Source organism: Eurytemora carolleeae, unplaced genomic scaffold (assembly GCF_000591075.1).
Source record: "Eurytemora carolleeae unplaced genomic scaffold, Eaff_2.0 scaffold178, whole genome shotgun sequence".
Classification (NCBI taxonomy): domain Eukaryota; kingdom Metazoa; phylum Arthropoda; class Copepoda; order Calanoida; family Temoridae; genus Eurytemora; species Eurytemora carolleeae.
In genome coordinates this window covers 232,977-260,494 of record NW_019396294.1, presented here as the reverse complement: position 1 = coordinate 260,494, position 27,518 = coordinate 232,977, and the positions used below count along the sequence as shown (strand labels likewise).

Here is a 27,518-nt window from a genome sequence, read left to right as displayed (position 1 = left end):
AATTTCATGTGACCTTCCATAGAGAGAGAGCATGTCCGATTCACAACGATACATTTAAACCTTGATCTGATGGTTACCTTGTGAATTCAAGCATGTCACAATTACTGAAATTACGCCTTAAAGGGAGTGTTCGCAAAAAATGAAAGGGGGTATAGGTTTACTGCGAAAAATAAGCGCTTTTGATCGCTGCTAATCTTACTTCTATCTGTAGCATCTAAGGATGAAAATTGTTAAAAACGACTCAAAAAAAGTGCTTATTTTTCGCCGCAAGCCTATACCCTCTTTCATTTTTCGCGAACACTCCCTTCAAATTCCAAAATAAATATGCTTAGTAAAGGCGGATCGAGACCGATTGGGACGAAAAACAACGAATATCTTGTAAATACTATACACGTGTAATTGGGGGGGGTTTAATTTCTTATCTTTTTGTCTTAAAATTCCCATTATATGGTCAAAACTTCCACCCACACACCCTTTTAAGGGTCTCAAGGTTAGCTAGAGGAATGGGCGGAAATTTTTGAGGGAAATTGGGTGGAATATTTATTATATCAATTATAATTATTATTATTATTATTATTATTATTATTATTATTAATTTAGTTTTGAGTTATGATTTCATGATAATACTTGAGATGCAGGGGAATCAGATACACCTTGGTTACACCCTTCAACCAGTACACATCTTGGATTATATTTGTGGTACAATGTACAGTACACATCTGTTGTACATTGTACAGTACACATCTTGGATTATATTTGTGGTACACTGTACAGTACACATTTGTTATACACTATAGAATACACATCTGTTGTACACTGTACAGTACACATTTGTTGTACACTATAGAATACACATCTATTGTACACTGTACATTACACATCTGTTGTACACTGTACAGCTGGTGTACATTGTACAGCTGTTGTACATTGTACAGAACACATATGTTGTAAACTGTACAGTACCCATGCAGTACACATCATGAATCAAATTAGTTACAGATTATGTATTTTCATATCCATAAATGAACTTTTTAAAGCTTAAAATACATAAAAAATACCCCTTTAACTTTTCAAATCCGTAACTCATAAAAATGCACAATTCCATAAACCATTTATAAATTTAGAGAACAGTCTCTTTGACTTTCTAATTTTTCTCTGTCTCGACTGAGCGTGTAATCATGACGGAGTATTGATCAAGAAAACCACGATTTAGAGTTCTTACTCTTCCTCTTTATTCTATACAATGACAGATAATTCATCAGAATTAAGAGAACATTAAATTTCAGGGATGAAAGTTTTCATAACCCCGCCCCTCCTGAAATACTTATTTTTGATTCCAGAGGCCGAATTTAAAGAATTTGAGACGCGGCTCAAAAATGATTGGTTGTATTAAAAATTGTATTCAATGTTTCAAGATTTAAGCCGACGCTCAAATGAAACCTGTTTTTGGCGGATTTGAGACGCGGCTCAAATTCATTAAATTCGGACTCGGGTTCCTTTTTTTTCAAAGCGATTTACAGCAATCAAATTTTCTCTCACAAATTACCGAAGAATAAAAAAGATTCATAATAACTTTATAATCTTTGCAATAATATTGCTAAAAACAATATCTTTCATTTTTTAATCTCAAGTGGCAATTACCAAAACAGGAAAAAATAGTTTAACTAATTTTTAATTTTCTATAATTTAGTTCATTATGTTAGACCCTAAAACCAAATATCTATAATCTTTTTTTTATACCAAAACCTGAAAAATTATTTTGATAGATTTCCACCTTAGCTATAATTTAGTTTAAATTTTCAAAATCGTATTTTGTGAGACGCAAATTTTTGAAAATGTTATCATCCATAAACCTTCCCTGGGTCCCACGAAAAAATTGGGCCCGATTAGTTCAGCCGTTTTGACGTTTGGATACAAACAAACAGACAGAGAAGCAAAGTACGTATATAGGCTTTTAGAGCGCTTCGCGCCCATCTTCTATTTTAATTGTGAACATGTTCTCTTTGTGTACATTGTAAAACAAAGAAAAAAAAAGTTTGCGGATTTTATAAAAGAAATTCATAGATTTTTAAAATTTTTCAAAATTTAACGAAAATCGAATTTTGGTGGAGGAATTTTTTTTAAATTTTGATCTTTCTTAAACCTTCCATGGGGTCACATGAGGTCCCACACAAAATGTGTGCCCGATCGGTTCAGCCGTTTTGACGTTTATTGGATACACACGGACAGTCTAGCAAAGTATATATATAGATTATAGATTATACTAGGACATAAAATCCAAATCTTTAATATTTCGTTTAATCACAACCGATTAGTTAAAAAAAATTAAATATAATTTGAATAAATTTCAAATTTTGCTAAAATGTTGTTCATTATGTTGGGACCTAAAACCAATATTTTATTGTATTTCAAACCTTGGCATTTTCTCATTTGTTAATTCCTAATTAGAAGCAGTTAAATAAACATTGAATTTGCGGCATGTTTGTGTTTTTCAACGTAATTGTGATTTCTTACAATAGCGTATGAATTTAACCGTCCTATGATCAAGAAGTGTGACTGAACCTTGTATCCGGGTAGTCTCATTGAATCATTGTATCATAAATTTCATGAAAATGTATTAAAGGGAGGACTGTAGTCTCAATGTATCTTTGTGTATCATTGTATCATGAAAATGTTGAAAATGTATTAAAGGGAGGACTGTAGTCTCAATGTATCATTGTGTATCATTGTATCATGACAATGTTGAAAATTTATTAAAGGGAGGACTGTAGTCTCATTTTATCATTGTATCATTTTATCATTTTATCATTGTATCATTGTATCATTGTATCATTGTATCATTTTATCATTGTATTATTGTATCATTGTATCATTGTATCATTGTTTCATTGTATCAAGAAAATGTTGGAAATGTATTAAAGAGACTGTAAGTGTAATTCCAAGTGACCCTCAGATGGCAATGCCCGATTTACAAACAACGATTTACAACATAAAGAAAAATGTTGTTCCTTAGCCAGCTTTAACTTTATTACAAAATAATATGATTAGATTACACTACCCATTCCTATCGCCATTACAATTAAACCTTGAATTACTAAAATTAAATATTTATGAGATTAAAGCTAAGACTCATCAAATCTCCAGGTACTCTGGTATATAGGGATAGGTTTACCATCTCCGTGTTTAGGATTGAGATTGATCGGATATCATTTCTCTCATTCATCTAGGATCCAGTCTTGATTATTAAACTAGCAGGATAGGGAGGGAGGGTATATTTGACCAGGTGTGATAAGGAGAGAGGGTGGGACGGATTAATATCCTCCCCATACTTCAGATTGTCCATTACAATATATTAAATCCAACCCCACCCTGGACCCTTCATTGTCTTGTCAGGTTTTCTTCTCCCTCCCTTTTCAAACTCCCTTACGATCCTTTCCATACCTTATTTTTTACATTAATACGATCCTTCCCATCCCTCTCTTTTCACTGCCTCATGTTCCTTCACATCCCTCACTCTTCACTCCCTAGTGAACCTTCCCATCACTCTCTTTTCACTACCTCATGTTCCTTCACATCTCTCACTCTTCGCTCCCCAGTGAACCTTCCCATCACTCTCTTTCCACTTCCTCATGTTCCTTCACATCCCTCACTTATCACTCCACAGTGAACCTTCCCATCACTCTCTTTTCACTTCCTCATGTTCCTTCACATCCCCTCTTCACTCCCTAGTGATCCCATCACTCCCACTAGAGCCTTTACTTCCCATAAGTCTCTCTTCCCTCATCACTCTCTGGAGAATCTTCAAATCCCAACCCTACCTCTTTATTTCTTCTAGATGCTAGTCCCTTACTTCCCATCAGGTCTCTCCAGACACTCATCTTCCCAATACCTTCCTCCTCACTTCCTCTCGACACTATACTTCCCATCCCTTCCTCCTCACTTCCTCTAGACCCTTTACTTCCCATCAAGTCCATCTAGACACTTTTCTTCTCTTACATCCCTTGTCACTCCCTTTAGCCCATCAACTCGTCAGACAATCTTTCAGCTTCCATTCTTAATTTCCTAGTGGCTCCTCACTCCCTTTTTTTTTTGATAAAACAATGACATTTCTTCTAGAATACAGGGGTGGTATAATCTGCCAATCTTTAAAGTGTTTGAACTCAAAACAAGTGAAGAGGTGACACAGCAAAATATTCTCGTCAAACCGTTCACAACATTCCTAGAGCTGTCATCTACCATTCAGGTATACTTTGCAGCTGTCAGCTGGAACTGAACTGTCAGGTTTAGCTCTTCTTGTCAGCAATTGAGTTAAGTTTTCTGTATAAACATCTAGATTATCAACAGAAATATCATTTATAAAAAAAAATTCGGAAAGTCATTTCTCAAAAATAATTTTTCTGCGCTTCTTGAGTGTATGAGTATCTTCAGCAAATATTAAGAAAAGCATGACGTCACATTTAAGTTTGTAGTTATTGAGAATCTAATCTAAAAGGAATTTTTACCCTGCCCTACCCTGCCCTAAAACTATTCAATGTAAATTTATTTATTTAGTAGTTTATAATCTAGCTCCCCCCCCCATCCAACCTTTTACCCAAATATTGAAAAATTTTAGATCTTTAAGATTTCATAAAATTCGAAGTAATTTTTTTATAGAAAAGAAGGATAAAAAAGAAGTTAAATTTTGTAGGTTTATTACATTAAACTTTAAAAAAGTATACACCCAACTTAATATAAATTCTATGATAGTATAATGCATCAGCTTGGTATATATGTATCTTGAAATTTGCATTGCAGCATGAATCAACTGGACTTTCATTTCAAATATTCAGAAAAACACCTTAAAGATGAAACTTTTCAACATGCAGAATCTTTGCAATAAAATACATATCTTTAAAAAAGAAAAAAAGAAAAAGTGGCATGTTTAATTCACAACAATACCCTCTAAACCTTAGTCTGGTCAAGGAAAAATGATTAGTTTTCTGGCTGAAAATTGTATATTTTCAATTGTGGTTTTTCTATGAAATAGACTATCAATGAAATTGTCACAATGTACCACTTTTTTAAAAACACGACTTACTCATTCCTTTAAGACTAACTTCTTAATAATTTCCTTTCTCAGTTATGATGACCAATAATATATCCCTAAATGCTAAACTCTGCTGAGTCAGCGCATTTAAGTTCATCTCCTTGTTATTATGATATTTGATACCTACAATAGGAGGTATAGGATAATTAAGAATAAAAAACTTAATAATTAATTAATTATTACAAACTAATAAAAAATTCAAATAATGGATTATATAAAAATTTTGCATTAAAAGATGTGAAGTTAAATTAATATTTTATAAACATATGAATGATGTAAGTGGATTTCTATTTTTTATTTATAATAATATTTATTTTCAACATTTTCTTTAAATCATGAATTCCCACAATAAATGAAACTGTCAGATTTACATATATTTATTACTTCATTTAAAATTTTTCTCACAGATGGTCTGGGGGAAATTTGTATACTATTTTTATCATGAATTATTAATTCAATTCTTAAAAAAAATATTTGCTGATTCAAAATTTGTTCAGTCTACATGAGAATTTAAATTAATCCAAATTGTAAGCATTCATAAATTCAGTAAAATTATAAAATATATTTTCCCACGGTGTTTTTTTTACCTATTAACCTATATAAATATGTATATGTATACTTGTCTGTGTGTCTGTCCGTCTGTTTGAATCCAATAAACGTCAAAACGGCTGAACCGATCGGGCCCAAATTTTTTGTTGGACCTCACCTGACCCAAGGGAAGGTTTATTGATTATCAAATTTAAAAAATTTGCCTCTAACAAATTTCGATTTTTAAAATTTTTAAAACCTTAGATTTTTCTTCTAAATCCGCGATATTTTTTTATAATGTACACAAAGAGAAAATGTTCACAATTAAAATAGAAGATGGGCGCGATGCGCCCTATAAGGCTAGTGATACTAAAAGCTATAAATTCTAGTTATAAATTCTTCAAAAGCGTAATTTAAACGTTTTTGAAGAATTTTTTGCTCGAAAAAGAAATGCTGCTTTTCAAGTTTTCTTCATATTTGCTACGTGAGATAGTAGCCTAGAGGGGCGGAAACGTTATTGTGCATTGTAACTTGGTTCCGCTAGACTCTCAACTCTTGAGTAAATCAGAAACATTTTCTAACAACAAATTCATGGTTTTTTCTCTTTATCTTTCTCTTATTCTATTTAAAGGACTAAACCCGTAATTTTGAGCGATCTATTATTCTCTAATATTATTTTCAAATGTGCTTTTTTTCAAATTAACTTTCAGATTCATGCTGCATAGACAATGAAGGAAACACGTAAAAACGGCGAAATAATGGTATTTATCTAATTTAGAATTTAAAGTGAATCTAAAAATCAAGTCTCCTTATTTAACTCCTATTTCTTGTTTAATACTAGCAAAAGCTGTTGTATCAAACAGAGGTTTAAATGAAAACAAATAGGTAATAAAACAACAGGAGAACACTAAAAACTCGTAAAAGACCTTGCTACCATGGTAATTAAATCTAAAACTAATGAATAAATGATTTGATGAAAATAATGAATGGGTGAAAAAAGGATGAATGAATGAATGGTTGAAAGAATAAAAGGATGAATGAATGAATGGGGGGATGGATTAAAAGATGAATGAATGAATGGGTGAAAGGATTAAAGGATGAATGAATGAATGGGTGAAAGGATAAAAGATGAATGAATGAATAAAAGGCAGGGGAGTATATTCTTACTTCCTCCCGCTCAGGGTGGAGGTGCCGGGGGGGGGGGGAGCATTCAGCCCAGGGAAGAAAATTCTTGTAAGAATATACTCCCATTATTAGGAAAGGTTTAAGATAGTAAAAGTATACACCAGTCCTACCCAACCCAATATAAAAGAAGACCGCTTAAATAATAGCATTGCAAGAAATTTATAATATTTTGCAAGGATTGGGTTGCAAGGATTGCAAGTTTTGCAAAAATGTCTAGATTTGCAAATGTTTCACTGCGAAATCTTAGAATAAAGTTCATGAAGTGTTTCTCGTGTTTCCTAGAAGTTAGAACTCAATAATAGATGGGTGCAGGAGCAGGTTAGGGTTCACCTTGTTCTCAGGGTAGGGAGGAATACTGGGAGCTAAATAATACTCAGAGTTGGGAGAAAAACGGTGAGCTAGAGAATACTCAGGGTAGGGAGGAATACTGGGAGCTAGAGAATATTCAGGGTAGGGAGGAATACTGGGAGCTAGAGAATACTCAGGGTACGGAGATATACTGGGAGCTAGAGAATAATCAGGGTAGGGATGAATGCTGGGAGCTAGAGAATACTCAGGAAAGGGAGGAATACTGGGAGCTAGAGAATACTCAGGGTAGGGAGGAATACTGGGAGCTAGAGAATATTCAGGGTAGGGAGGAATACTGGGAACTAGAAATTACTCAGGGTAGGGAGGAATACTGGGAGCTAGAGAATACTCAGGGTAGGGAGGAATACTGGGAGCTAGAGAATAATCAGGGTAGGGATGAATACTGGGAGCTAGAGAATAATCAGGGTAGAGATGAATACTGGGAGCTAGAGAATACTCAGGGTAGGGAGTATTACTAAGTAGGGATGAATAAGAAACCCCAAGATAACTCTACCAAGGTTGGCGGAGAAGCGTAGAATAACAGAAAGTTCAAATGTCAATCTATTTCAAGTTTTAAGATAATTTGTATTCAAACTTATCAATGTAGGTTGGTTTGGATAAAGGATGTAGACCTGTTGAGCTTGGTACTGCAGTATGCAAGAATCTACAATGGACATCTCAGATTGAATAAAGGCTTTAGTTCACTAAATTATGTAAGTGTACAGTTCTTGTACATTGATGTGGTTCTTTTCATGAACCCTCTCCCCCCCCGGCCCCCCTCGTATTATCAAAAAGTTAGAAAAAACACCATACAGGGTTATCCACAATAATTTTTGAAATAAACTCTTTAACTGATTCGGTGCGAGGGATAAATCTGTAAAGTAATCTCTAAAATAAAAGTAGTGGTTTTAAGATGAGTAAGTCAGTAAGTCTTGCATGTATTGTTAGTAACCCTATATAACATATCACTGACAGAAGGTAGATCATTGAAACCTAATATTTTGTACAAATCATGGGCTTGGGTATGTGTGTGATGGGGGGGGGGGTTGAGCCCCCCCCCCCCCTCCATGTCAACCGCAAGCACATTCAATCTAATAAGTCGAGGAATTTCTTTTGTCATCTTGTCATGAAGAAATTCTTTTTTATTTCTTAGGGATAGCCTTACTCTTACGATCGTATATGTATTTTAAATTTCTCCTACTTTATCACATTATTGATAGCGATATTTCAAAATTTTCGGTTTTCACGCCAATCGAACGAACTGACAATTAACAAAATGTTGACAAATTAAGTACAATGGCACTGACCAAATGCATCTTAAAGGTGAAATTGGGAATGAATTGAAAAACTTTTATTTGGGTCAATCCAAGATGATTTAAAGATTACATTGATTGGAGCCGTATATTTTAAGATATGAAAACACTGTTATCTATCTTTCTATATATCTAGCAAACTAAAAGCTTATTGTCAATACTAATAATATTTGCTTGCCCCCAAAAGATTAAAATAACCCAATTCCTACCTACCTACCTACCTACCTACCTACCTACCTACCTACCTACCTACCTACCTACCTACCTACCTACCTACCTACCTACCTACCTCATGATATTTGATAAAACAAATAGAAACCCTACAATAATATTTGTCCGCAGATTATGTATTAACAAACAGTCAACTTGAAATTTTATCTGTCAAAACAAAAACAAATATTATATACAAAAATATCATCATCCAAAATCATTAAAATAAAAAAAAATTATTGAAGAATAGGTTTTCAACAAAGATTGATGTGAAATAGAAATTTTTTGAAAATATATTTCAATACTTGTTGTTTGCAGGGTGTTAACTGTTGTTAACTTAAAAGTAGGGAGGGTAAGAAATGTTAGATACATTCCTTCTGGATATATAGATACATTCCTGCTGGATATATAGATACATTCCTTCTGGATATTTAGATACATTTCTTTAACACCTTAGACACATGGATATATATATTCTTTAAACACATGAGTATATAGATACATTCCTTTAACACCTTAGAAACATAGATATATGAACACTTTGAACACATGAATATATAGATACATTCCTTAAATACATGAATATATATAGATACATTCCTTTAACACCTTAAACACATGGATATATGTATGCTTTAAACATATTAAACACATGGATATATAAACACTTTAAACACATGGATATATAGACACATTCCTTTAACACCTTAAACACACATGGATATATGAACACTTTGAACACATGAATAGATAGATACATTACTTTAACACCTTAAACACATGAATATGTAAAGATACATTCCTTTAACACCTTAAACACATGGATATAAAGATACATTCCTTTAAAACCTTAGACACATGGAAATATGCACACTTTAAACACATGAGTGTAATAAATCTAGGTCCCGAGATTACTTGACTCTTAGTCTAATTTCAGTCTCACTGACTCTATCTCTAGCCAAAACTCAAGGCTCTATACACGTCCGTTTAAATCAATGATTCATACATTACTATTTTATTAATACAGGTAAATAGAACTGACCGGAGTATGAGTATATAGATACATTCCTTAAACACCTTCGAAACATGGATATATAGATACATTCCTTTAACACCTTAGAAACATGGATATATGCACACTTTGAACACATGGATATATAGATACATTCCTTAAATACAAGTATATAAAGATACATTGTTTTAACACCTTAAACACACATGGATATATGAACACTTTGAACACATGAATAGATAGATACATTCCTGTAACACCTTAAACACATGAATATATATAGATACATTCCTTTAACACCTAAAACACATGCATATATTAACACTTTTAACACATGGATATTTAATTACATTCCTTTAACACCTTAAACACATACATATATATATGCACACTTTAAACACATTAAACATATGAATATATGTATATTTCAAACACATTAAACAAATGGAGATAAAAACCAAAACACCATCAAATATCATCAAAAACATCTTCCTAATATCCTAAGATTACACCCTATCTGAAATGTAATCTAACTGCTATAATATCCTAAGATTACACCCTATCTGAAATGTAATCTAACTGCTATAATATCCTAAGATTACACCCTATCTGAAATTTAATCTAACTGCTATCCAAAATATTAAAAAATACATCTTTGATAAGTTAAATACATAACACTAGACTCAAGAACCCTTGTATCTCAATTCAGACATTTGCACCCTTAGGCCCTCATTTTGGACAATATAACACTCACTTGACGCCTTAAACAAAACCAAGCTTAACACTTTGAACTTGTTCAATCATTCCATCTTGATATGGAATGGAGCTGGATTCTAAAGCAACCCCGATAAAAAGGATCAAAATCAAGATCTGACCTCTCATCAGATTGTTTTTTTTTGTCTCTAGCATAAGACATTTAAACGTCTAGCTTAACTAGTATATTGAAGGACAGAAAGGCCGGGAGGGGGGGGGGGCGTAGATTTTAACGTCTGATAAAACAAAAGAAAACTCATAAATTCTACAGAATCTTGAACCATGAGTCTTCGTTACAAGAACAAATAGTCGTTAAGATATTCAGAAAGTAAACATAAAAAGTATTTGACAACGTATCCAGGTTTTGTGGTTGAGAGGATGAGGAATCTTTATTTACTAATTAATCTAAGGACGAATGCCCCCCCTCCCCCCGGTACTGACCTACTATAGGGTTAATTCATCTCATGGCCAATGGGTTGATGAAGGATGAGTGGCATTTAATCATCAAGAAATTATCTAATACAAACCTTTAAATTTAGACAAATTCTCCTCGTATATCCCGGTCACAGATGCTTCTTGATGACCGTTACTACGACCGTTCGTGTGACCGTTAGTATTGGGTTGAACACCGGCATAGTGGGACAACCGTCGTTCTTCACGGTCAGGATCGAAGCCGAGTCGTTCACGAGTATATCCGTAGGTTGTATGCGACATAATTAATAACTATCCGCTGTCATCATTTCACGACAGCGATGTACACAACAGATATGTGTAGCTCACTTTCTCCTAGATTAGCTTAATCTCTACTGGACTACTGCCAGGTGTGTCCAGTGTAAGATCCTGAACCCTACTGCTCTGATTAGTCGCCAGGAGGCGCTACCGGCGCATTGGGTCACGTGACTTTCCGGTCAAACCTTAGAGCTGTCAAACAACGTGTTTCAGGGGGGAGGGGGACATCTTGAAATAGATATTTACAGAAAATCTACAGAGGGGGATGTGTAAATGATAATCCCCTATAAAAATGATGAAGCTACTGAAGCAAGTTTAACTATATTGAAAACAATCAACTTCCAAACGTGATGTGAATATCAATGTTTGCAAATCCGTTTTGCAAGAGCGACCTGCTGACCTTGAATTATAAATCGGTTTGAAACAATAAAATATTTTATGAATTTGACCCGACTATCCTGTAAATTTTAGTTATATATATTTAAATTAAACAGAACTTGAAACATGAGTCATGTCTATAGCTGAAGCTCCTCAAAGCTAATCCGTTTATATAACTTTAGTTTAAAATAAAAACTAATCCGGTTACTAACTGCAACAGCTGACTGTTCTACCAACGGATTTTTAGACGGTGTTTGACAAAAACCTAATTATAAACTGCGTCAACTGCAACCTTTGTACAGTGTAGACTAGATACAAAACTGTTCAACCATGAAAACTGAAGAAATCCTCTAGAACTTGTTGAATTCACGGATTTTCACAATTTTTACCGATTTTCCGGGGTTCACTGTAACCACTAGCACAAGATTAAGTTATATACGTCCTATTTTTGTCCTCTGTAAGCTGAAGACAGGACGGCTAGGACGGATCCTAGGTTTGCAGGACGGATTGACTCCTAGTGCAGTTACCAGCACGAAGTGGAGGTATAAACTACATGGGAAACTTGGAGAGCGGAGCACCACAGGGAGAAATCGGAACCGAAACAGGCGATACAGGCACACAGATGGTAGAGGGGTGCAGGCGAGTGGGGCGGGGGGCGGCGGGGAACAAGAAGGGTATGTGTGAAAAATGTAAAAAACAGACCCGGTATTTTCCCGGTATCAGCTGTTTCATGACTTTATATATTTTAAAATATGGGTTCATGGTAGACAAATACAATTTACTCAGTATACAGTCCTAATAAATAAAATATTAAAGAACTAAATTGAGATTTATATTTTATCCTGTTTAAGTATCTTCGAGTAAGATTAGTTTGGGTTCAATATATGTTCAAAACATTTTTTTATAGGGCGCTTTCGTAAAAAAATAATAAATAAAAATTTGTAAACCTTAAATCTGTAGATTAAATAATAAAAAACACTATTTTTGATACACCAACTGACTTTTTATCCTTCATGTGCCCTACCCCATGCATTAAAAAAATTAAAAAATTGAGAACACAAATCCTTTTAATTACTTTTCTTTTACGTCTAGAAGTTTCAATGTCAAGGTGAAATTTTCAAAACTGCTACTGTAACTTTGGTAAAAACTGGTGAATCTTGAACTGTTTTGACGTTGCTAGCCTGAAAGTTGTTGCTTTTAACACTACAATCATAATTTTTTATCATGTTTTATCAAAACTGTAAAGATTTAACCTATATCAATTTTATATTAATTTTTAACCCAATTTTTTTATCTCTACAAGTGGAACTGTTTGAAATATGAGATTATACAAATTTTGAAAGGATGAAATTTATTTAAAGCCAGTTTATGAAAAAAATTGTTTTTAACTTTGGTTTTGATTTAGAAGCAATGGCAATATAATCATTAATTTAACCCAATAGAGGCGGTGGGTGAGAATCCATATATAGCACCCCGCCCCCCCCGGCCCCCTAGAAAAGGCCTTAGAGTTGTTAAGGTATGAAGTGGCAATACATAATCAAAGTCCAATTTTTCGAGGCCAGCTTATCAAAAAAAAACTATAATGTTTTTAAGGATGCTAGGGATGTTTGTAAAAATGATAAAAAAGGTTGGTAAAAGGTAAAAAACCTGAAATATTTTTTTTTAGTCCAAAAATGTCAAGGTTAGTTATAAAGGCCATGGGTCACCAGCACTTTGAATTGGCATTATACATAAGAGTGTAACTTCAAAAATAACAAAGAAAAACATACAATCATTACGTTTACAACTAAATATCGGCTTTTAGTATATTCAAAAGTTCATATAGCCACGCTACAGCGCTCAGCCCGATAGTATGTCCAAACCAAACCGGTTGATTGACCCAGAATTTGTAAAACCTGTGTCCGAATTTAATTAATTTAAGCCGCGTCTCAAAACCCCCAAAAACCGGTTTTAATTGTGCGCCGGCTTAAATCATGAAAAATTGAATACAATTTTAAGTGGAACCAACCATTACATGAACATGAACATGAACATGAACATGAACATGAACATGAACATGAACATGAACATGAACATTAACATGAACATGAACATGAACATGAACATGAACATGAACATGAACAACAACACCAACATCAACATCATCAACAGTGTATTGATGGGTGTATGAATTATGATCCTGCCCTAAACGCCTATGGATAGATAAACGCCAGATCTATAAAACCAAATCTCATCCCTGCACACTCAACACTCCTTATATGGACATCAACACGCAAACACACACTTTTCACACTCTTACAGTTCAAACATACATTTTTAAATCCATCTTACAATGTTATTTTCATGAGATATGCTCAAAGTTTAGATAACTTTTTTCTTAAATCATATTTTAAGAAACACAAAAAAGTTTTAATAGAGCAATCAAATCTATTCTTATGTACAGTTGTTATTATTTATGGGAGGGGGTAGCTCTGTACATGATAATGTACATAAAAGTTTAATGTACAACACAGTTTACAATAAACAGCCCTGTTCGAAGTCCATTACTAGTTTGAACTCTATTATCCAACACAGAATCTCCATGTAAGTAAGGGATTATAATTTTTCAAAGGGTTGTTTATCTTCCCTGTAAAAGATTAACGTGTGGGTGTTGTTTAAAGATAAGTTATAATGTTTTACTGATTGCCTAATCTTAAAAGTACATTATTGGGTAAACGTACATGCTCATTATTAAGAAAATGTATACCTTGGGTCGATCCTTACTATATGTATATTTCGATATTTATTTCAGGGGAGGGAATTTTTAATGTTTTATCTTACCCCCCGGCAAAAAAAAAACCTAATAAAAAGTTTAAATTCAATAAAACGTAAATTTAAACTAAAACAAATAACTTTCTTTTAAAGTTTTTTATAAACTCGAGTTACTTTTTATGAATGAACAAGAGTAAAAACTTGAGATTAATGTTATATTAACTTTTTAACTTTTATTTTGGTTCGCAGTTTTTAGACAAAGACTTTTCTTTATTGTTATAGATAATTTTATGAAAGTTTCATTTACTTGGCTTGACGCAAACAAGGCAGAAATAAAAAAATTAATAATATCACTTATTTTTAAAAATAATTTTAATGATATCCTAATTTTTTTTTGGAAAATCCAATTAAACTTTATGGCACAATGATTGCTTTACAGCGTGTCTATAACAAAATTTGCAATGAAATTAGCATGAATGTTGAAGTACACATTAATAGTTTCTTTATTCTGGCGAAATATTAATTGCCCAGCTTATGACAAATATCTCAAAAACTCAAAAATAAATAACTTTAAAGATTTTTTAGAAGAAAGGCTTGAATTGAAATGGATTTTATTACTGTGCTAAATTTATTTTCTTATTTGTTCACAAGTCAATATATGTTTTTTTTCTGCTTATTCCATCATCAAGATAAGGTTAACATTTTTTTTGACATTTGTTAAAACTTAATTATTGAAGACATTAATATATGAATTTTTTATTTTTTTTGATTAATTTGAAATAAAAGACTAAAATTATTCATCTCTTAACTTATTTAAGTAAATTATCTACCTGCACTGTTGTAGCACATGGCTAGCCAGAGGAGTCAACCTCGTAGGATAAAAAACGCGCCAAAAAATGGCGGGAAATTGAAAGAAAACTATTACACTGTACAGTGTACACTAGAGCACACACTAGATGATGTAAATGTGGCTGAACCAAGGAGAGAACTGCCAGATGGGTAGAGAAGGCAAACTGCCTCATACACAAACCCATATTAGGCCTGAGAGAGACCTGCGTAGAGTCCTGTTTCGGGACCAAAACATGAAAGGTTTACACCTGTTCAACCATTTTATCCGTCAAGGACAATATAAATAAATCTGAAGGGTTCGGACACAGGAGGGGACACATGGAGACAATTTAAACAATTACCACCACTTGTTTAGGTCTCTATCAATCAATCAATTACATACCTGAAATGCACGAAAACAATTATATCAAGAAATTCCCCTAATTTTCAAAGGATAAAAAATGTAATCACTCTTTTTTAAAAATGTACTGTTGCAGCAGATGTAGGGATGACATAAGCTGCGTAAGGTGCGTAGGTTGCGTTGGAATTGCGTAGGTGGAGCTAGTTTCTGAACAGATTTAATATTTTAGTCCCGTTCTCATCAATTTGTTGTTGCCCGAAGCAGGAAAATTAAACTTAGTGATCTAATAGATTCAAATTATCATATTTGCAGATCATTTCTTAATAGATATGTTAACTCAATTTCGTAACATATTTTTTACAAAATAATAATTTTTTAGAGAACTAGAAGGATTACAAAAAATATGTTAGATCATTTTAAACCATGTTTTTGAACGTAATTACAAATCAATTTATTTTTATTGTAGTTATTTTTCTTCATAAATAACTTCAGCCTTACTTGCTTCAGAAACAATAGAGAAATTAACAGAATTAAACATTTTCAAGGATTTTTCTTTATAGGGATGACAGGCCTGTAGCAAGGGGTGGCACAGCCCCCTTTTTACCCCAGAAGAGGGGCACACTTTCAAAGGACAAAAATGATGAAAAACTGAAAAGGATGAAACATGAAAAAGGGAAGAAAATTGTTATAAAATATAATTATTTTTGTTTTGATGCAAATAGCTTCTCAATTATTCATTAGCAATTAAGGTAAGGAAAACAGGCAACATATATCTATCTTAATAAACTATAATGTGTGATAAGTTAAAAATCTAGTTTATAAGTCGCATTCATTAATTTTGATTCTTACTTATCTATCTATGCTATTTATAAATTTTTTGCACCCCCTCCTCCACCCATTTATAAATTCATTCCTACGGGCCTGATGAATGGTTTCATTTTGAAAATGAATAATCTCATTTTTAAACCAAAGCTACACCTATGTATACAGGGTTACCCACAAAGGATGAGACTTCATAGACAACTGTATGTATATATGTTTCTTTATATTCATGATTCCCTTCAACTGTAAATTTGTTTCATTCTTTATAAAATCCCTAAATAATCCATTAAAATACTAAATTTAAGACAGCAGACTTAATTTTAACTTTGGATCGTCAAATTTTACGAGTTTCTGGTCGTCTTTACAGTCTCATCCTTTCTGGGTAACCCTACATATAAAAGATCATTTAATACAAAGAACCTGTTGAAAAGTGAAAAGTTAAGAGCCTGCCAGCAAAAAAATAAAATATTAATGTTGCATGGTATATTGTGTTACAGAGCTTTATACATTGAGAAACTTAAGCTCTGTATTTTTTTGCATTAATGATATTGTAAAAAAAAGTTTAAATTAAATATCGGTGGCCAGGGGGGGGGGCTGGATTCTTAGACACTTCCCTCCCCCTCTTTTTTCTATTTAAAAAACGCCAGTAAAAAAGAACATGGTTCAGAGTTTGTCTCCTTATTGTGTACTACTTGTAGCTTAGATGCATATACGACAAAAGCATAGGCACAGAACTTCTTCTAGAATCTTGGGCCTAGATCTTTCAACCCTCGTACATCAAAATAATATAATTCTATACTTATTAAACCTATAAGTCAATGTCCCCCGGCTGCACCCCCCCCCCTTAAACATTATTGAAAGGGCGGAGACATTTTCTTGACTGAGCCATTATAGAATACTGAGCTTAGAGGAGCAATCAATTTAGGCAGATATTGGTGTTTTTCTATCTGAAATATCCAAGTCACTCTTACTGAGAATAATATGTTTTTCAGCTGGAAAAATGAGGATAAATCATTCATCCTGTATCCGAATAAAGGTAGGAGGGTACCGTTCATAATAGGACATGCCACTCTAAAAGTGGAGAGTCCCTAGAATTTTGTTTAAAGTCCCTATGAGACTGAATGAAAAGATAATTGATATTATTTACAGAATGATAAAATTATGAATTGAAATATTTACATTCGTTTACGAACTAAAGCTAAAAACACGGATTTCGCAGCTTATTTAAATCATTAACAATTATTATTAGTGCTACAGAGTTAATAGTTATAGTTCAAATATGACCCAATCTTATAACATGAGATAAGATTAGATAGGATCTGAAACCCTCCATCTTAAGAGCCCAGACCACCATCGGGGTTAACTCCCAAGAGCTCCGGCACCCCCCGGCTCCCAAATACTATGGGAAGATCTTATAAATGGGAAATAATTATAAAAAATTTGCGAATTTAAAGGCGACCGGGAAAATTTCAAATATAACTGCAAACAAGTATAATTTTGACTTTTAAAAAAAAATTAATCTTTTATAGACCCGTAATGATTTAAAACCTATTTATCGTAATTTTCATTTTTCAATTTCATTTTTTTTAAGTATCTTCATTCGAGGAAATTTTATCTCAGTTTATTTTGATATTAAAACAAACTAAATAAAAAAATATTAAATTTTCTAGAATCGGTCCTTTTTAATCCTAAGATGAATATAATCCTTATCTCTGCACACATTTTTTGCGACAAAAACATTGCGTCTGTTATCTCTTTGGGGGGGGGGGGGGTGTTCGGTTTCATAATTGCACTTGAAAATAAAAATGTATCTTGAATTAAACATAATGTTTGTTTTGAAACTTTATATTAGATCGACTTCATAAAATGCCGAGAGAACATTTATGCAGAAGATTTGTCATACTTTTATGTCTTTTATGTTATGATACTTAACCAGAGAGAGAAGGTCAGGTTTATGCGATGTTAAAATTAATTAAAGATTTTAGAAAATTCAAGGTTGTGGCAAAATCTCAATTGATTTGAGAAAAAAAATAATTTATTTGGTTATGATACTAGAAATTCGAAATGTTCTCCCTAGTAGCTTTTCAACAAGAGAAATTATGATTAAAAACTTGTAAGACTTTAATGTAACGTAAAATTTACTTTAAATTAAATATTTAAGAATAATAATCCAAAAATGACTTCCCTTCCGTCGGTGTCCGTGGGAAACGGAACAAAAATCTCGATTCCGACAAGAACCCGGAGCTCAAACCAAAACATGACTCTCTGCGAACAGCTGATCCCCCCCTCTTCATTTAGGTCCAACCGACCCCCCCCCCCACTGCAGGACGTATCCCCCCCACCAACTGTGCAGGACGTATTCTGAAAATGTTCCAAAGCATGCACACGGGCTTCCGTTACGCCAGAAATAAGAAAAAAGCGGGAGAAAATTTTAAAATAACAATTAAAATATATTTCAGACTGATAAAAAAAACTGATAAAAAAACGGACATAGCTGTTTAAGAAAATAGACAATAGACATGGTCTGGAAAATGTTCAAAACAAAAGACATGATTGTGAGACACGTTTTCATTAACAACTTCCAACTGAACCACCCTTTTAAAAGAAAGAGATTGTAAGTTTAATATTATTTGACCCTCCATGCAAAGATGACAGCAATGCCCGATATACAAAGGTAACATTAAACCTTTGTCTGATTGAGTATGAATTAGATTGCCATGTTTTTGTTCTTGTTGTTGTTTTTTAACCATTTGTTTTCATTTGTGATTTTTCTGCAACAGTGAAAATGGGCATTTCTTAAGCAATGGGGAAACTCACAAAAAAAACATTTTTCGAGTCAGAAAAACGACAGTATCTTCCACATTTTAATCTTTGCATGGAGGGTTACTTGAAATCCCGAGTACAGTTCATTAATTATCCCGTCCATAATTCTGAACAACCCCAGTAATGCAGTAACCAGTAATTCAAGAATTATAAAAATAAGATAAGAACAAAGATAAGGATACGATGACATACATGTATTATAAGGAACTGTTTTGACAAATAAACTGAATACGATGTACTGTACACAGTCCATTGAAAACATAACTATAATGGCAAATCTTAACCAGCAAAGGGTTCAATAAAAGGCAATATTCTGCAAAAGACTTATTTATTTATCTATCTTCATCTATTTTCAAGTCGAAAAAAATATGGTTTAACCTTACTATTTAAAAACTATTATAAAAAGTATATATCTAGTATATAAGTATTTCAGTACCCACTCATATTTATTATCTCAATTTAGTTAATTAACATAAAGTAATAAATTATAATAATTATTTCTCAATTAAGCTTTTTTGATAATCCTACAATCCCAGCGGTGTCATAAATTTTGATATTAAAGTTGATTTTTATAGCAAATATCTTAAAAATGTGATTAAAATGTTTGTTATTTGGCAACAAGTCTGCAAAAGGAAGGAAATTAATGCTTAGGTGATTTTTCTCAAAAAATTGTCAAAAGCAGGGGCAAATGGCTAAAATAACATGATTTTGTCGAAAAAATATAATCATTATAACAAATTAGCTTATAAATTACAGTTTCATTTTCTTTCAAATAAAGCCCCCCGCCCCTCTCCCAGAAAAATACCCCAGTTGCTCCTCTACTACCATGCGATAAAATATTGGTTATTATTATTAAATGTTCCCTGGACCATTCCAGGGGCGCAACAAGGGGGGGGGCCGGGCGCGCGCCCTCCCCTAGCACCTGAGAGGGGGGGGGCGCCCCCCCCCCCCCGGCAGAATTAAAAGAAAGAATGGCGAAAATCAGTATCACAGGAATAAGAAAAACAATATAATTATTGAAGAAATTTCATTATACTATAGTTAATTTTAAAAAGAATATTTTTATCTTTCTCAATTCTCACGGCTAAAGGCTATTGTAAACATTTAATGTAAAAAAAAGTTCTGAACTGTATTCTATTTGTGTTGAGTTTATAGAGTACTCGAAGATATCAAACTTTGAATTCTTTATGGTAAAATATTCCAAGTTTGAAATATCAAATGTTTACACCACTCGGTGCAAAGATTTAGGGATTACAATATTTGAGTTTGTGGCAAAAACTCAGTTCCAAATCTAGAGAAAATTCTGAACCTGAACTGATTATCATATTTGATATCAAACAAGATTTATCTTCTTTGACAGAAGTTCTGTAAAATCGAAAATGAATTTAGATTATGAATGTTGGTTAGATCAATCATTAATTCAATAACTTCAAGAGAAAAGGTAACATTATCTGTCCTTTTTCAATGTAGATGATTGAAATTATTATTTACCTATGTATTTTTATGTTTTTTTTCCCAGAAACTATAAGTGATTATTTCTTGCAATTTAATCTGTAATTAAACCAGGTACTTAAAAAATACTCTTTACGATTCGCACACATATTCAATGAATTGACTCATATCATTCATGTTACAGCTGTTGGAAGTTTAAATTTTGTAAAAACACAAGAACAAAAAATCGATTTGAATTGAACACAGCCAAATCTGCATGCAACAACTTAAACTTTCCTTTTTTTCGACTTCAAACCATTAAAAAAGCACTTATGTTTTTGAAAAATTTTCGAAAAAGGGGGGGAAACCCCCCCTTAACCCACCCCCCCAACCCTAACCAAATAATACATTGCCCCCCCCCTAGCAAAAGTCCTAGTTGCGCCTCTGGACCCTTCCGTCAACTAGAGCATTCTATCTTAGCATAAACTGAACTGAATTAGTATTATCATGGGAGGTTGCTATTGCTAAAAGGGCTGGTTGGGGGGGGGGGGATCCTTGAAGAACTACGAGAGGACAGACCCTTTAATCTTATTCTGTTGTACCTGGCCGACTTTTAGAGAGGATTACTGAAAGTCGTCTTTGTTTCCCGGGTCCGCTCCCTGCCTCTTCGGCAAGGAAAGGAGAACCGGATCTTAGCACGGAGAATTTCCGTTGAGAGGGGGATGGAGTAAATGTTCTGCAAAGTTTCTTTCTTTTTTTTATTTTTAACAATTTATTTAATCAAGCTTTGTCTTGAATCTAAAAGATGAATCATGATTTAATTTTATTTCTATCAAATGTTTTAGTAATTCAGTCAGAACCAGTATAAATATTGGATCCTTGTTGTTACAAAAGAATACTTTGTTTGTCTGACTGGGTGTTTGATTCTTTGTTTATTTGTTTGTATCCAATAAATGTAAAAACGGCTGAGCCGATTGGGCCCAATTTTTCAAAAAAAAATTGAATTTTAAAAAATTTGCCTCTTACGAAATTCGATTTTTGAATATTTAAAAAATCCACGAATTTTTATTTTTTAAATCCACGACATTTTTTTGTTTTGTGTTACAATGTAAACAAAGAGAAACACGATTAAAATAGATGATAGGCGCTAAGCGCCCTAAAATCCTAGTTACTATAAAATTTTAAATGGTGATAATGATGTATCTGTAAGAAAGTTCAGTTAAAAATTCCTTTTTTTGAAAAGAAGGAAAAAACCAGAAGCAATAAGAATTCCACTTTTTTTCTGGTTCTCACTGTACAGACATAAATAAGAAAAGAAAAAGAACCCACAAGGCTAATAATAAATGTCTGAAAAAAGTAAAGACAGAAAAGTGCAACGGAAAAATTTTTATTGTGGAAATTAGTAGTAAAAATAGATTTTCAATTCATGATACATGCTTAACTAAATTTATTATTCATTATAACACCCTAAAAGTGTGACAAACATTCTTAGAGGGAGTGACCCCTTTATCATTAAATAACGACGACAACAAATGTAAAAAAATCAAGTAAACTAATTAGATGTTTGGGAACATATTTCTCAATTAAAATTTTCTCTAAAAAAATCAATGTTAGAATCAATTTTTTCTTTTTTCTCATTACATTGCATTTCTTATTCTTTATGAATGTGTTCGCAGATTTTTCAAATTCTTCAAATGTTGTCTTTTCATTTAAAAATTCCATGAAAAATCTACAGAAAATGTTTGTGAACAATGCGACATTACAGAAACCAATTGAATAAGATTACTTATTTTCGATGATAAGAGTTAATTTTTATTTTCTCAACCTGTTCTCATCCCTCAAAAATGAACAATCTTTTAAAGATTTTAAAGATTGAATTTGCGCTTTTGTTAAACAAATATGCACCGTAAAAACCTCTCATAGGTCTCAAATGATTCCTAAAAAATTTCTCCACAATACTACATTCTCAGTTTAACTACCATACATTGCCGGTCACTCCCTTTAAAGCGCTAAGAAAAGAAAGAAACATCTTGTTGCCTAGGTTCTTGAACGGAATACCGTCGCATCTCGGACAAAACACTGGCACTTCTCAAACATTTAAGGTCTGGTGTCAAAGATCTCTTCAATTCAATTATTTTTAATGTTTTCACATGTATATGATCCTATATGTATGATCCTATTGTATGATCCTATACGCTTGAGGTAAAGGTGAGAACTGAGAATGATCCTTTAGTAATAAACTTATCAATACTAAACAAATATTAAAGGGACTGTAAAGTGAATAAAATAATGAATATTTTATCATTAAGAACAATTTTTTTCTATATTTTTTAAGTTTTCTTCCTTTCTGGGGCCATTTTCCAAAAAAATTGTTTAAATCAAATATTAGAATGAAATTAATTTTACATCATCCCTCCCCCACCCTAAGTTTTTTGTGCTTAACTAAGGTCAGTGGCGTACGCAGGGTTTATCAAGGGGGGGGAGTCTTAACATTTTTAATCTTTCCAGGGGGCTTATCATCCGTTGGGGACTGATTACATAATGGAAACCATTGAATTAACTAATCAAGGGGAGAGGGCTCAGTCCCTAAAGCCCACCCCCAAAAGATTTATGCCCCTGACTAAGGTGTTATGTGTGATCAAATTATAATAAATCTTAATTCTAACATTTATATTTCCTGTTTATTTGAATTAAAATTATCTGAATATGACGGAGAATTGTGTAAATACAAAGTTCAAAGGAAAAATCTTATTTTTTTTTTTTTTGTTGCTAAATTGGGGAAATAACTTGAATTTTGTTAGTATACTTTTTATTTTTTGCTCAAAAAAAAAAAAAAAAAAAAACTGGGCCTTTTATTATTTTTAGACAATCCCTTTCATCAGCACAGTTGAGATATGGAGAAAATACTGATACGAAAATCTTCCTGAGAAGTTTTGAAGTATCAATGATATCATTTTTCATAAATCATTAAAATCTTGACACTCTCAGGATTATAGGATTTTTTATTGTGTCACTTTTACTACAAAGCCAACAAATAGATATTGAGGGGGAGGAACAGTGATGGATTTATGAACTTAAATGTATTTTGTATGTATGATCTCATTGCTTAACGACTATTAAAGATTTTGAATTACAAATTTTAAATAAAATCTTAAAAATGTTCAAGATGTTTGAAATTGAAAGCTTACTTATGTGACAAAATAAAAATCATTTCTCTAGAACGAGAAATAGATTTAAATGAGTGATTTCTAGAAATTAGTTAGTATTAAAACTATATTTACCTGCAGAGAACTTGGCTGATCTAAGGTTAGCCATAGTGAACTTGAGGTAGTTACTTCGATCAAGTCGAGCTTGATATAAGGATCCAGAAGATACTCGTCTTAATCACAATATTCTTTGTTTACTTTTCAAAGGGTGTCATAAATTAAATTCAGTCCTAATCATAATATTGTTAAAACGAGAAAATATTGAAATCATTACCCCTAGTCATAATTATTTGAACTGTTGAACCCATTGCATGCTGTTTTGATAACTCATACTTCCTATCTGACTGGGAAATTCAAGCTCATTAAATGAAAAATTAGTCACCACAAATTGCAAAAAAAGAGTCAAGCTGAAAGATTGACATTGGTAAAACATTTTTTTCTTTCTTAAAACTTTTGCCTTTGATAAATTAAGATATTAGTTCCCTGTGTCTCTGACTGGGAGAGTTCAATGAAAGCTGGGATCCAAACATTGTTGGAGATAATGGAGGAAGAGATGGGTTTGGAAGAAATGCTGACGGATAAGGAAGATGTGATGAAGGAAGTGAAGAATAAGAATTTCTTCTGCTCCTGTAGGGTTGAGGACAGAACTGATCAGCTACTCTGTACTGGCTTCCAGAGCTATTGAAAAATGGAGAGCTTGGATTGGTGCATAGAGGAGAACTAGGAAAGGATTCATTTCTCCATCCAAGGTCAAGACTTGACTGCGGAGAGAGTAAACTTTGTTGCCTTTCATAATCTTGAAAAGAATCTTTTCTATCAGTGTTATAACCTGAACTTGATGAATCTTTCCTAGTTATGTCTAGTGTGATCTTTCTTCCAGAATGTCCTTCAGTGATGAGGTTATCAAATGCTTTACTCAGAAGGTATACATCATTTGTTGGTTGATATTCCTTCCAATTGGACAATGAATCTGTTGCATACATGCTGCAGGGAAGTGAACAGCTAGAATCTCTTCTGCTGAAAGATCCTCTTCTTGGAGTGATGGTACCGGTTGATGTTTGAGTACTGTAAGATCCTTTCCTGGAAGAAGCTGCATATGTCTGAAGGGATAATGTCGGTGAATACAATAAGTTATGTTTAGGCTCATCATCATTTAGATCATCTTTGGTAGAATCTCCCCTGCTGAAAGATCCCCTTCTTGGAGTGATGGTACCGGTTAATGTTTGAGTACTGTAAGATCTTGTCCTGGAAGAAGTTCCATATGTCTGAGGGGATAATGTCAAATATGATGAGTTGTGTTTGTAATCATGGTCTTTAAGATCATTTTTGGCAGAATCAGTTGACTGGTATAAATGTCTACTTCTGAAGTTCTGACTGGCAAGTATTGGATTTCTCGTACAAAAAGGTGATGAGGTTGGGTTAGAGTTATGGACAGGAGAACTATTAAACCCATACAAATTGGGATTATTAGTTGTTTGCTCATCCATTATTATTTACAACATTTTCACTTTAAATCACTGTATTTTGACTCTTAGAAATTAAACCTGATTTCACTTAAATAAAAATTAATAACCCTCTATTTAAATAAAGCTTATGTTTATATCTAAAGTATGCACAATCTTATATTATAGAAATGTTCTTGCGACAACATTTGATAAACAACTGAATTTTTCAAACTCTGCTAAAACATCTGGTTTCTTCATGTAATTTAGTCTTTTATTATTTAAAAATAAGATAAGATGAACTTTGAAAAATCCGTTTTGATATTCATTGAAGATTTCGCTTGTTTCCTTATCTATTCGAAACTGTAGGCCTTGGCATTGATATTAATACATTTTTATAATTACAAACAAGCAGTAAGCATGTTTTAAAAAAGTTTTATGAACACCATAGAAAGAATGAAAGCTTCTTTAAAAGAACAACATAATGAGGAATAGACATTATGACAAAAATTAGCACCACATATTAGTGAAGGATAGCAGTTTACAGTACACTGTAAAGGGCTGTATTTCATGCTTAGTTTCAAATTTAGAAGTTTTAAAATATAAAAATGTTAGGCCGCTTTGTAGCTAATGCATGAAAAGCCTGGATTGGAAACTACTGCATTTTATTTTAGAAACATGCAATGAAAAAATATCAAAAAATTCTTCATTCATTGTGATTTTTTATTTTTATGGGGACAGGGGAGGATTTTAACTCAACTTTTTTATTCTTCAAAATATGCTTTATTTTTGCTGCAACAAAAAAAAATTGACATTTGTTCCCCCCTTTTAATTTTCTTTCTGATGTAATCCATTGCATGCTTAGACGTTTTAATAGATTATAGGACACATCATGAAGGGATTTAACTTTCTGCATATGTTGACAAGCTCTCCCCCCTCCTCCCCTCGACCTAGCATAAACAATCTTTATTCAAAGTACAAAGTCCAGGTGGTAAGAAAACTGATGTGATTTGTAAACTTAAACGTGATCTGAAGATAATATATTTGAATAAAATTGAATTATAAAAACATGATCCTATCTGTTCAAGTCTTCTTCATTCAAGGGATTGTTTGTTTTAAAATCAAGAAACTTTCCATTTGAAGATGGGCATGTTCGAATATCAAGGGTAACCTGTCCACCTTAAAGATCTCATGTTTATAGAGCAGAAAACCCAAAAGATACTTTTAGATAGAAATCCCATTTAAAAAATAACTAGTTTTTAAAGCAAAATTATGAATATTTTGTGCACTCTTGTTCAGTAAAAAGGTGTTGAGGGTACCTTAATGAATCTAACGAACCACTCTGTAAATGAAGGGTCCCATAACATTACGTTTACAGTCCCTTTAACATAGTTTCAAGATTTGCTAAAATACTAAATAAATTCAGGTTTCCCTTTAATATAATCCTTCTCCTCTACCCTCGGCCGTTCACAGTTAGACTGAGACAAAATTTAGAGGAATCCCCCCCCCCCAACCCCTTCCCAAGTACTCATGCAAAAAATTTTGAAAATTAGGAGTTTCTAAAATGCTGAACCAGCTTCAACAGTCTCCAGTAATACTAGAGAAATAAGAAACTTCGTAATTACAAACTTTTAAATTTTAAATTTAAAAAAATATTTTTTTAATATTTATAGTTCCCCCAACTGATCAGGGTTGGACAGACGATTTTTGCGGATGTTGTGATAATTTTGATTGTGTGAGATAGATATGTCAGATAGTGGCATGAAAATTTCATTTAATTTATTTATTCATATATTTTTCAAATATGCTTTTTTATGTTATAGTTCCGAGGACTGATCTGATTATTAAATTATGCTTTAAGGGATGTAGATGTATTTTCAAATGACGTTCACAGAGTGACATGTCCATTGTCCAATCTACCAAAGTATGATAAGTGTTGACAGATAAATCCTTATTTTTATAGCTGAAAAATTGAGTGTTTATCTGTAATTTCTCTAAAAAGAGGCAATGAAGGAAATATAACTATTACTCATGAAAGAGTACCTTTGTAAATCTGACATGTCTCTCTAGGATTTAACTTTGACCCTTAATGATAGAATATGGCTTCTGTAAATTCATAGATCTTGCTTTACAACATTTTAATAATATCGTCATTTATGATATGATATACTGATCAAAGTAATTATAATGATATTATACACTGTTAAAAGTAATCATAATGATATTATGCACTGATATAATTTTATTCGTTATTTCAAGCTTACTAAAAACATTTAAAATAAAACGAACATTTTGCTCTAAATTACTAATTT

At 32.7% G+C, this 27,518-nt stretch overlaps 1 protein-coding gene across 1 annotated transcript; it reads right to left on the bottom strand.

The window, feature by feature from the left end:
* Window positions 1-16,645: 16,645 nt before the first annotated feature.
* Window positions 16,646-25,542, bottom strand: LOC111700377 (uncharacterized). Its single transcript, XM_023471264.1, has 3 exons — window positions 24,248-25,542; window positions 23,840-23,937; window positions 16,646-16,692 (listed from the first exon to the last, which is right to left on the bottom strand). Exons 1-3 carry the CDS (start codon window positions 25,249-25,251, stop codon window positions 16,646-16,648), a joined length of 1,149 nt encoding a protein of 382 aa, XP_023327032.1. The 5' UTR covers window positions 25,252-25,542.
* Between the last annotated feature and the right edge of the window lie 1,976 nt (window positions 25,543-27,518).

Coding starts and splice junctions, on each gene's coding strand:
- LOC111700377 (XM_023471264.1), bottom strand. CDS start 25,251: ATGGATGAGCAAACAACTAATAATCCCAATTTGTATGGGTTTAATAGT. Junction 23,938..24,247: donor TCTCCCAGTCAGAGACACAG/GGAACTAATATC, acceptor ATTGTGATTAAG/ACGAGTATCTTCTGGATCCT. Junction 16,693..23,839: donor ATCAGCCAAGTTCTCTGCAG/GTAAATATAGTT, acceptor TTTTATATGTAG/GGTTACCCAGAAAGGATGAG.